The following is a 13,024-nucleotide window of genomic DNA, read 5'->3' on the forward strand; positions in this document are numbered from 1 at the left end:
GTAGGGGGGCACATCATTGGCGCAATATACAGATTACAGCGCTATCTGGGTAAACATATTGTGTGTTTTTTCCTGGGTCATTAGCGCTGGGTGTGTGCTGGCATACTCTCTCTCTCTGTCTCTCCAAAGGGCCTTGTGGGGGAACTGTCTTCAGATAAGAGGATTCCCTGTGTGTGTGGTGTGTCGGTACGCGTGTGTCGACATGTCTGAGGTAGAAGGCTGTCCTAGAGAGGAAGTGGAGCAAATGAATGTGGTGTCTCCGTCGACAATGCCGACACCTGACTGGATGGATATGTGGAATGTTTTAAGTGCTAATGTGTATTTATTGCACAAAAGATTAGACAAAGCTGAGGCTAGGGAACAGCCAGGGAGTCAACCCATGTCTGTCCCTATGTCGCAGGGACCTTCGGGGTCTCAAAAGCGCCCACTATCCCAAATAGTAGACACTGATACCGACACGGATTCTGACTCCAGTGTCGACTACGATGATGCAAAGTTACAGCCAAAAGTGGCTAAATGTATTCGATATATGATTATTGCAATAAAAGATGTTTTGCATATCACAGAGGAACACGACCCTGACACGAGGGTACATATGTATAAGGGAAAGAAACCTGAGGCAAAGCGTTGACACGCTTATCCAAAAAGGTAGCGCTGCCATCCCAAGATACGGCTACCCTAAGGGATCCTGCTGATCGCAAGCAGGAGGTTACTTTGAAGTCCATTTACACACATTCTGGTACTTTACTCAGACCGGCTATTTCGTCGGCTTGGGTTTGTAGCGCTGTAGCAGCGTGGACAGATACCTTATCAGCGGAGATTGAGACCCTGGATAAGGATACTATCTTATTGACCCTAGGACATATAAAAGATGCTGTCTTATATAGATGCTCAAAGAGACATTGGTTTACTGAGTTCTAGGGGTATATTTACTAAGCTCCCGATTTTGACCGAGATGGTGTTTTTTCTTCAAAGTGTCATCTCGGGAATTTACTAAATGTAAATCTCGGCAGTGATGAGGGCATTCGTATTTTTTTTGAAGTCAAAGAAAAAAAATACGAATGAATACACCATCGGTCAAATACGCCTGTTTTTTCATACAACTCGGTAATTTACTAAAAATTGTATTTCACAAACACTGCCGGCAATAGCCAAACACTGCCGTGAAAAAATACAAATCGTAAAAAAAAGCAGTTTTAAAACAGACCTGCTTTTTTTTACCGTGTTCTGATAGTCATGCACGGATCCATGATATCCGTGCATGGTAATCAGTGGGAATGGGTGGGAAATTATTTAAAATTCGGGGGGGGGAAATGCGTGGGGTCCCCCCTCCTAAGCAAAACCAGCCTCGGGCTCTTTGAGCCGGTCCTGGTTTAAAAATATGTGGAAAAAAATTACGGGTTCCCCCATATTTAATCAACCAGCACCGGTCTCTGCGCGTGGTGCAAAAAATATGGGGGACAAAAAGCGTAGGGGTCCCCCGTATTTTTTACACCAGCACCGGGCTCCACTAGTCAGAGAGATAATGCCACAGCCGGGGGACACTTTTATATAGGTCCCGGCGGCCCTGGCATTAAATCACTAACTAGTCACCCCTGGCCGGGGTACCCTGGAGGAGTGGGGACCCCTTAAAGCAAGGGGTCCCCCCCCTCCAGCCACTCAAGGGCCAGGGGTGAAGCCCGAGGCTGCCCCCCCCCCCCCATCCATGGGCTGCGGATGGGGGGCTGATAGCCAAGTGTAAAATAAAAGAATATTGTTTTCTGCACAAGAACTACAAGTCCCTGCAAGCCTCCCCCGCAAGCTGGTACTTGGAGAACCACAAGTACCAGCATGCGGGGGTTAAACGGGCCCGCTGGTACCTATAGTTCTTCTGCAAAAAAAATACCCAAATAAAAACAGGACACACACACCTTGAAAGTACAACTTTATTACATACATTCCGACACACACATACTTACCTATGTTCAGATGCTGACTCGGCCCACGTCTCGACGTCGATTCCAGGGTACCTGAAAATAAAATTATACTCACCTAAATCCAGTGTGTCGTGTCCTTTTTTTATAATCCAAGTAGTTAGAAAAAAAAAAATGCATACCCGATCCACGCACTGAAAGGGGTCCCCGTCTGCCGGGACCCCCCCTGACTCCTGTCAAAGAGGGTCCTTTCAGCCAATCAGGGAGCGCCACGTCGTGTAGTGTCAGTGAGGCTGTGCAGTGAAGATACAATGTAGCGCATAGGCACTCCATTATATCCAATGATGGGAACTTTGCGGTCAGCGGTTGAGGTTACTCGCGGTCAACATTACAGGAGGTCACAGCCAATCAGGAGGGTGCCACGACGTGGCGCTCCCTGATTGGCTGAAGGGACCCTCTTTGACAGGAGTCAGGGGGGGTCCCGGCAGACGGGGAAAGGGGTCCCGTGTGTAAACATGGGACCCCTTTCAGTGCGTGGATCGGGTATGCGATTTGTTTTTTTGCCAAGTACGTGGATTATAAAAAAAGGCCACGACACACTGGATTTAGGTGAGTACAGGTTGAGTATCCCATATCCATATATTCCGAAATACGGAATATTCCGAAATACGGACTTTTTTGAGTGAGAGTGAGATAGTGAAACCTTTGTTTTTTGATGTCTCAATGTACACAAACTTTGTTTAATACACAAAGTTATTAAAATATTGTATTAAATGACCTTCAGGCTGTGTGTATAAGGTGTATATGAAACATAAATGAATTGTGTGAATGTAGACACACTTTGCTTAATGCACAAAGTTATAAAAAATATTGGCTAAAATGACCTTCAGGCTGTGTGTATAAGGTGTATATGTAACATAAATGCATTCTGTGCTTAGATTTAGGTCCCATCACCATGATATCTCATTATGGTATGCAATTATTCCAAAATACGGAAAAATCCCATATCCAAAATACCTCTGGTCCCAAGCATTTTGGATAAGGGAGACTCAACCTGTATAATTTTTTTTTCAGGTACCCTGGAATCGACGTCGAGACGTGGGCCAAGTCGGCATCTGAACATAGGTAAGCATGTGTGTGTCGGAATATTTGGGTTTTTTTTTGCAGAAGAACTATAGGTACCAGCGGGCCCGTTTAACCCCTGCATGCTGGTACTTGTGGTTCTCCAAGTTCCAGCTTGAGGGGGAGGCTTGCAGGGACTGTGCAAAAAACAATATTCTTTTATTTTACACTTGGCTATCAGCCCCCATCCGCAGCCCATGGATGGGGGGGACAGCCTCGGGCTTCACCCCTGGCCCTTGGGTGGCTGGAGGGGGGGACCCCTTGCTTTAAGGGGTCCCCACTCCTCCAGGGTACCCCGGCCAGGGGTGACTAGTTAGTGATTTAATGCCAGGGCCTCAGGGACCTATATAAAAGTGTCCCCCGGCTGTGGCATTATCTCTCTGACTAGTGGAGCCCGGTGCTGGTGTAAAAAATACGGGGGACCCCTACCCTTTTTGTCCCCCATATTTTTTGCACCACGCGCAGAGACCGGTGCTGGTTGATTAAATATGGGGGAACCCCAGTCATTTTTTTCCACATATTTTTTCAACCAGGACCGGCTCAAAGAGCCCGAGGCTGGTTTTGCTTAGGAGGGGGGACCCCACGCATTTTTTTTTCAGACTTTAAACTATTTTTTATTTTTTTAAAGATGCACAATGAAACCCTGCACGGATCTCACAGATCCGGCCGAGTTTCATTGTTTTAATGTCGGCAGTGTTTTACTATTCACTCCCGTAAAACACTGCCAAAAAATACGAATGACATCGACATCGGAAAACTCGAAAATGTAAAATACGACAGCTTAGTAAATGAGTCGTAATAAATTCAAAAAGTTGCAAAATTACACATTCGATGTCATTCGTGTTTGAACTTTAATCTCATTCTGAAAAATACGAATTTTAGTAAATATGGGGTTCATTCCGAGTTGTTCGCTCTGTAAATTTCTTCGCATCGCAGCGATTTTCCGCTTAGTGCGCATGCGCAATGTCCGCACTGCGACTGCGCCAAGTAATTTTGCTATACAGTTAGGTATTTTACTCACGGCTTTTTCTTCGTTCAGGCGATCGGAGTGTGATTGACAGGAAGTGGGTGTTTCTGGGCGGAAACTGGCCGTTTTATGGGAGTGTGTGAAAAAACGCTACCATTTCTGGGAAAAACGCGGGAGTGGCTGGAGAAACGGAGGAGTGTCTGGGCGAACGCTGGGTGTGTTTGTGACGTCAAACCAGGAACGACAAGCACTGAACTGATCGCACTGGAAGAGTAAGGTTCGAGTTACTCAGAAACTGCACAGAGATGTCTTTTCGCAATATTGCGAATCTTTCGTTCGCAATTTTATGAAGCTAAGATTCACTCCCAGTAGGCGTAGGCTTAGCGTGTGCAAAGCTGCTAAAAACGGCTTGCGAGCGAACAACTCGGAATGACCCCCATACCCCCTAGAATCAACGCAATGTTGATTTCTGCTAGACGAGTCCTATGGACCCGGCAATGGACAGGTGATGCCGACTCAAAAAGGCATATGGAGGTTTTACCTTACAAGGGTGAGGAATTGTTTGGAGAAGGTCTCTCGGACCTGGTCTCCACAGCTACAGCTGGTAAATCCAATTTTTTGCCTTATATTCCCTCACAGCCTAAGAAAGCACCACATTATCAAATGCAGTCCTTTCGGTCACAGAGAAACAAGAAAGTACGAGGTGCGTCCTTTCTGGCCAGAGGTAAGGGCAGGGGGAAAAAGCTGCACAACACAGCTAGTTCCCAAGAACAGAAGTCCTCCCCGGCCTCTACAAAATCCACTGCATGACGCTGGTGCTCCGCTAAGGGAGTTCGCCCCAGTGGGGGCACGTCTTCGACTTTTCAGCCACATCTGGGTTCACTCACAGGTGGATCCCTGGGCAATAGAAATTGTTTCTCAGGGTTACAAGCTGGAATTCGAAGAGGTGCCTCCTCGCCGGTTTTTCAGATCGGCCCTGCCGGCTTCTCCCCCAGAAAGGGAGTTAGTTTTAAATGCAATTCACAAATTGTATCTTCAACAGGTGGTGGTCAAGGTTCCCCTACTTCAACAAGGGAGGGGATATTTCTCAACCCTGTTTGTAGTCCCGAAACCGGACGGTTCGGTCAGACCCATTTTAAATTTAAATCCCTGAACCTATACTTGAAAAGGTTCAACTTCAAGATGGAATCGCTCAGAGCGGTCATCGCCAGCCTGGAAGGGGGGGATTTTATGGTATCCCTGGACATAAAGGATGCATACCTTCATGTTCCCATATATCCACCTCATCAGGCGTACCTGAGATTTGCGGTACAGGATTGTCATTACCAATTTCAGACGTTGCCGTTTGGGCTTTCCACGGCCCTGAGGATTTTCACCAAGGTAATGGCGGAAATGATGGTGCTCCTGCGCAAGCAGGGTGTCACAATTATCCCGTACTTGGACGATCTCCTCATAAAAGCGAGATCAAGAGAGCAGTTGCTGAGCAGCGTGTCACTTTCACTGAATGTGTTACAGCAACATGGCTGGATTCTCTATATCCCGAAGTCGCAGTTGGTCCCTACGACTCGTCTGACATTCTTGGGCATGATTCTGGATACGGACCAGAAAAGGGTTTATCTTCCGATAGAAAAAGCTCAGCAACTCATGACCCTGGTCAGGAACCTATTGAACCCAAAACAGGTGTCAGTGCATCACTGCACTCGAGTCCTGGGAAAGATGGTGGCATCGTACGAGGCCATTCCTTTCGGCAGGTTCCATGCGAGGACCTTCCAATGGGACCTACTGGACAAGTGGTCCGGGACACATCTACAGATTCATCAGTTGATCGCCCTGTCCCCCAGGGCCAGGGTATCTCTCCTGTGGTGGCTACAGAGTGCTCACCTTCTAGAGGGCCGCAGATTCGGCATTCAGAACTGGGTTCTGGTGACCACGGATGCGAGCCTCCGAGGTTGGGGAGCAGTCACACAGGGAAGAAACTTCCAAGGACTTTGGACAAGTCAGGAGGCTTGTCTTCACATCAACGTCCTGGAGCTGAGGGCCATATACAACGCCCTTCGTCAAGCGGAGACCTTACTTCGCGACCTACCAGTTCTGATTCAGTCAGACAACATCACCGCAGTGGCTCATGTAAACCGCCAAGGCGGCACAAGGAGCAGAGTGGCAATGGCGGAAGCCACCAGGATTCTTCGCTGGGCGGAAAATCATGTAAGCACACTGTCAGCAGTGTTCATTCCGGGAGTGGACAACTGGGAAGCAGACTTCCTCAGCAGGCACGACCTGCATCCAGGAGAGTGAGGACTTCATCAGGAAGTCTTCGCACAGATTGCAAGTCAGTGGGGACTGCCCCAGATAGACATGATGGCGTCCCGCCTCAACAAAAAGCTGCAGAGGTATTGCGCCAGGTCAAGAGACCCTCAGGCGGTAGCTGTGGACGCCCTAGTGACACCGTGGGTGTTCCAGTCGGTTTATGTGTTTTCTCCTCTTCCTCTCATCCCAAAGGTGTTGAGAATAATAAGAAAAAGAGGAGTACAGACAATTGTCAATGTTCCAGATTGGCCGCGATGGGCCTGGTATCCGGATCTGCAGGAGATGCTCACAGACGATCCGTGGCCTCTTCCTCTAAGGCAGGACCTGTTGCAACAGGGGCCCTGTCTGTTCCAAGACTTACCGCGGCTGCGTGTGATGGCATGACGGTTGAACGCCGGATCCTAGCGGAAAAGGGCATTCCGGATGAGGTCATTCCTACTCTGATAAAGGCTAGGAAGGACGTGACAGCTAAACATTATCACCGTATATGGCGAAAGTATGTTTCTTGGTGTGAGGCCAGGAATGCTCCTACGGAAGAATTCCATCTGGGCCGTTTCCTTCACTTTCTACAAACTGGAGTGAATATGGGCCTAAAATTAGGCTCCATTATGGTTCAGATTTCGGCCTTATCCATTTTCTTTCAGAAAGAACTAGCTTCTCTCCCAGAAGTACAGACTTTTGTGAAGGGAGTGCTGCATATTCAGCCTCCTTTTGTACCTCCGGTGGCGCCTTGGGACCTTAATGTGGTGTTGAGTTTCCTTAAGTCGCACTGGTTTGTACCACTTGAAACGGTGGAGTTAAAATATCTCACTTGGAAGGTGGTCATGTTGTTAGCCTTGACTTCGGCTAGGCGAGTGTCGGAATTGGAGGCTTTGTCTCATAAAAGCCCCTATCTGGTTTTCCATATGGATAGAGTGGAATTGCGGACCCGTCCTCAATTTTTGCCTAAGGTGGTGTTATCTTTTCATATGAACCAACCTATTGTGGTGCCTGTGGCTACGCGAGACTTGGAGGATTCCGAGTCCCTTGATGTGGTCAGGGCTTTGAAAATTTACGTGGCCAGAACGGCTAGAGTCAGAAAAACAGAAGCACTGTTTGTCCTGTATGCAGCCAACAAGGTTGGCGCTCCTGCTTCAAAGCAGACTATTGCTCGCTGGATCTGTAACACGATTCAGCAGGTTCATTCTACTGCTGGACTGCCGTTACCAAAATCGGTCAAGGCTCATTCCACTAGGAAGGTGGGCTCTTCTTGGGCGGCTGCCCGACGGGTCTTGGCACTACAGCTGTGCCGAGGAGCTACTTGGTCGGGTTCAAACACCTTTGCAAAATTCTATAAGTTTGATACCCTGGCTGAGGAGGACCTCCTGTTTGCTCAATCGGTGCTGCAGAGTCATCCGCACTCTCCCGCCCGTTTGGGAGCTTTGGTATAATCCCCATGGTCCCCAGCATCCTCTAGGACGTAAGAGAAAATAAGATTTTAAATCTACCGGTAAATCTTTTTCTCGTAGTCCGTAGAGGATGCTGGGCCCCCGTCCCAAGTGCGGACTACTTCTGCAAGGCTTGTATATAGTTTTGCTTACTAAAGGGTTATGTTATAGTTTCATCTGTCTCAGACTGATGCTATGTTGTTTTCATACTGTTAACTGGTTAGTATATCACAAGTTATACGGTGTGAATGGTGTGGGCTGGTATGAATCTTGCCCTTGGATTAACAAAAATCCTTTCCTCGTACTGTCCGTCTCCTCTGGGCACAGTTCTCTAACTGAGGTCTGGAGGAGGGGCATAGAGGGAGGAGCCAGTGCAAACCCATACCTAAAGTTCTTTCTTAAAGTGCCCATGTCTCCTGCGGAGCCCGTCTATCCCCATGGTCCTTACGGAGTCCCCAGCATCCTCTACGGACTACGAGAAAAAGATTTACCGGTAGGTTTAAAATCTTAATTTTCCTATAGAGTGTAAGCTTGCGAGCAGGGCACTCTTTCCTCTTTGTTATTACCGAGCAGTTTATTTACTGAGCCTTGGAGAGAGATAAAGTGGATGGAGAGAAAGTACCAACCAATCAGCTCCTAACTGCCATGTTGCAGGCTGGGTTTGAAAAATGACAGTCATGTGCTGATTAGTTGTTGCTTTTTTCTCTCCATCCACTTTATCTCCGTCCAAGGCTTAGTAAATAGAACCCCCAGTCTTGTTTTGTTCCCAAAATAAAGCGGGGGGGAAAAAATGCTGGTGCTATGTAAGAACATGTTAGTAAATCTTAGTAACTGTACTGTAATGTTTTAATGTAAATATGTAACAACATTCTGATTTTAGTAAGTGCCTGTTTTGTGCAAGTCAAAGTCCTGTGAATAACTGTTAACCATGATGTCCTCCTTCTCTCCTGTAGGCATTAAAGTATAGGGAGAGTTTTGCATTTTTCATTGGTTTAAAATTAGCACTGGACAAAGAATTTAAGTAAGTGTGTTTTGTTGTGTCTTTATTATCTCATGTTATCACATGTTGTATTACTGGCAGGAACACACTTATGGGGCTTAAGTCACGATTTTATGTGGTTCGAGGCGCATCCTTACAGTGAGTTGCCCAGATCTGTGCCCCTTATTCCAGACAATGACTAAAAAGTAACAGTAGCGACACTGGCGTATCTATAATGGGTGCAGTGTGTGCGGTGCACACGGGCCCCTGGGTCCAGAGGGGGCCCACACCGCACACACTGCACCCATTTCTTCTATACTCACCTTTCCGGCGTCCATCGACAACTGTGTGTGGGCCCCCTCCTCTCCCGTAGCCGTCACCGCTGCTAGTGCACTGAGCACTGAGACTCTGACACAGTGCCAGAGTCTACAGCGCATCGGCAGGACTCTGAAAAAATGGCACGGCAGCTATTTTTTCGGAGTCCTGTGCATTCGCTGTAGACTCTGGCACTGTGCCAGAGTCTCAGTGCTGCGAGCGCTAACAGCGGCTGTCACGGCTACAGGAGAGGAGAGAGCCCACACACAGAGTCTGCACATGGGTCCCCTCCTCTCTAGAAACGCCTCTGAGTAGCGATACCATACTTGCTGACATTGCAGACAAACTGCTGTTATTCTGATTGCCCCAAAGGTATTCCAACAGGACTTTGCAATTTTTGCGGATAACTGAATTCCCCGTTCATTTATATTCATGTACATCTACCTATACTCATACCACCCACTATGACCCCTCTCCAGGAGTGACAGAATGCTCTGCTCCTGGATTTCCCTCTTAATGTATGATTGCCATCACCTGTGGTGAAACACTTTTCTTATCCATCCATCCAGATGCAGACAATCAGAGCCGGCCCTGACCAATATGATGCCCTAGGCAAGATTTTGGCTGGTGTCTCCTAGCACCGCCGCTAGTTCCACTTCTGACCCTGCACCCCTTTCCCACCACCATCACCCCTCACCCATAGCAGTCCTCATTTTGGTGCTCCTACACCCTATATTTAAAATAGGAACAGTGGCCACATTCGGCGCACAGCTCAAAAAAGGGCGTGTTCTTGCTGGGAAGGGGCATGGCCACACAATAGTACCCCCAATTCAAATTACACCGCACAGTAGGTCAACTTTATTCACATTATATCATGCGATAGTGTCCCTTATTCACGTTACATCACACAGTAGTACCACTTTACCTTATAACGTTACTCCTCACAGTAGTGCCCCTTATTCACATTACATCAAACTGAATAGCTCCTTATTCACATAACACCACACCATATTGCTCTTTATTCACATTAGACCACACAGTAGTGCCCTTTCTATACATTACGCCACACAGTAGATCACCTTATACACATAATGCCACACATTAGTAATGCATTCATACACATACTTCCACACAGTAATGCTCCTTACACATTATTAATGTCTTTATAAACATAATGCACCTTACACATTATACCAACCTTTATTAATGCCCTCATACAAATAATGTCCCTTACACATATGCCGCACATTATTAATGTCCTTATAAACATAATGCGCCTTTACACATTATGCCAACCTTTATTAATGCCCTTATACACATAATGTCCTTTACACATATGCCGCACATTATTAATGCATTTATACACATGACCTACATAATGCCCCTTACACATATGCCGAACACTCCTGCACAACTAACCCACCTGCACACAGCACTCGCATTGCCGCTAACACTGTAACCTCTGCCTCTGCTGGATACAGATGTGTCCTCATACATCTTGCCTCAATACACCATGCAGCAAAAGATGCCTGGCGTGAGTCAGATGTCAGCTCTGCTAACGTTGGGCGCATTTTTTGATAATAATGCATCTTATTTGCATTACTATGTGGCTAGGATGCACAAGCAGCTTCTGCTGATTAAAATGATAATTAGAATGCCTATATTCCGTGTGCGACTGTGGCTGTATGTGCATATGAAATGCTACGTTACAGTGATTTCCAGGAATACTGTAACGTAGCATTTTGTATGCAGATACAGCCGCAGTCACACACAGAATATAGGCATGCCACATATCATTTTAATCAGCAGAAGCTGCTTGTGCCCCTTGGATTACCAAATGCCCTAGGCATTTACCTAGTTGCCTATGCCTAGTGCCGGCTGTGCAGACAATCATATATTAAGAGGATAGTCCTGAAGAAGAGCATTTTGTGCCTCCTGGGGTTATATTTACTAAGATTGGAGTTCTATTTAAGATGGGATGTTGCCCATAGCAACCAATCAGATTCTACTTCTCATTTATCTAGCACCTTCTAGAAGATAATACCTGGAATCTGATTGGTTGCTCTGGACAACATCCCATCTTAAATAGAACTCCCATCTTAGTAAATTTACCCCATGGAGACAGTAGGGCACGCAGGGGGGGTTTCCGAGTACCTGGAAACCCCCCCCTGATGAGCCAAATGTTTTATTGTTGAGAAGGAGACAGCACTGTCTCCGTCTCAACGACCGCGACCACGGAGCTGCTGCAGCACCAGCAGAGAGCTACAGTACGTAGCTCTCTGCATAGTGAAAGTCCAGGGAAAGCTGCTGGCTGTGGAAGCTCAGCCACAGCAGCTCCCTCCGTCCGTCCCTCCCTCGTCACAGAACTCCCACTCCCAGTCCCTGGTGGTATGTATACCACCATATATTTGTAAAATGTATAAAGTTGTGATGTATTTACTATCTATGCATGTGTATGATAGATATATATATATATATATATATATATATATATATATATACACAGTGGTCGAAGTGGAAATTATGAAGTGGGGGTATGGAAAAGTCAAGGACGCAATTATGCGCGCACGTTCCAGAAAAGGGGTGTGGTCACCCAAAAGGGGGCGTGTCCAGTGTAGTAGAACCCCTTATACTATCTAGTACTGGTGCCCCTTTCACCTTATAGCACACGGTACGAGCCGAAAATTCACATTATAGCACACGGTACGAGCCGAAATTCACATTATAGCACACGGTACGAGCCGAAATTCACATTATAGCACACTGAATGAGCCGAAATTCACATCATAGCATACTGAATGAGCTGAAATTCACATTATAGCACACTTAATGAGCTTAAATTGTGACAACAGGGACAGCCAGAGTGACAGCAGGGACAGGGAGAGAGAGAGAGTGACGACAGGGAGAGAGAGTGACGACAGGGAGAGAGAGTGACGACAGTGACAGCAGGGAGAGAGTGACAACAGTGACAGCAGGGAGAGAGTGATGACAGTGACAGCAGGGAGAGAGAGAGTGACAGCAGGGACAGGGACAGTAACGACAGGGAGAAAGGGTGACAGCAGGGGAACATTACCTGACTGTGGTCGGCGGAGGCCCCCATGGGCAGCGGCGGTGAGGTCCCTCTGACCGTAAATTGTTGCGGGTGAGCGGCTGGCGGTGGTGAGCGGCTGGTGGCGGTGAGCAGCGGGCGGCTGGCGGCGGTGAGCGGTGGGCAGCTGGGCGGCTGTGAGCTAGTACAGCGCTCTACACAGCCGCCGAGCAGGGAATGGGAGCACCATGTGCAGCAGGATGGCCACTTCCCTCGCCTCCTGCTGCACTTTCATTTCCGGGTCAGTGGAAGAAGTGGTGATATAACATACCGCTGTATACCGCCCCACTTCGACAAACTGTATGTATGTATATATATATATATATATATATATATATATAAAGATACAAATCAGCCGGCACTCAGATTAAGTACTTAACATGAGGGGAGGGAATACCGCACAGGAGATATTGAGTATAGAAAGTTAATTTTCTAGACCAAAATCAGGTAATTGCAAGAAAACGATGTTTTCTAATTCTGATATTATTTGGTGGTGCACCCTGAGTCAGTAGGGGAACGTAGACAATGTGGAGGAGAAGAAGACTCTTTTGTGGGCGCACTCTTTACTTTACATAAATATAGAAAATAGTCAAAGTAGATAAAAATACAAATTTTAATAATTCAACAAAATAATTACTACACAATTAAGACAATTAGTGGTTCATCAAGAAGATAAATATGGTCAAATAATTAACAAAATATTTGAAATAGCACCATGTGCTGATATGAAATGAAAAAACTGGATTTTGGCTGACGGGAGAAAATTCTAGACGTTATATATTCAGTGGTATATTGTGCTAATAAGCCAATTACTGTTAAGCATTCCCCTGTAATATAGTCTGGATACTGGTAGTACTTAAGAGTAGTATGACACTGTCTGGTCTCCTGCCAGAGAAGATAAGAGCG

The 13,024-nt window shown here is 46.7% G+C and overlaps 1 protein-coding gene across 1 annotated transcript in view; it reads left to right on the forward strand.

The window, feature by feature from the left end:
- Positions 1–13,024, forward strand: part of LOC134927295 (macrophage mannose receptor 1-like) — a 425,485-nt gene that overhangs the window by 233,913 nt on the left and 178,548 nt on the right. The window contains exon 18 of the mRNA XM_063921541.1: positions 8,690–8,757. Coding sequence (XP_063777611.1) covers positions 8,690–8,757 — 68 coding nt within the window. The remainder of the gene's footprint in view (positions 1–8,689; positions 8,758–13,024) is intronic.

The sequence above is a fragment of the Pseudophryne corroboree genome, chromosome 5 (assembly GCF_028390025.1).
Source record: "Pseudophryne corroboree isolate aPseCor3 chromosome 5, aPseCor3.hap2, whole genome shotgun sequence".
In the NCBI taxonomy this organism is placed as follows: domain Eukaryota; kingdom Metazoa; phylum Chordata; class Amphibia; order Anura; family Myobatrachidae; genus Pseudophryne; species Pseudophryne corroboree.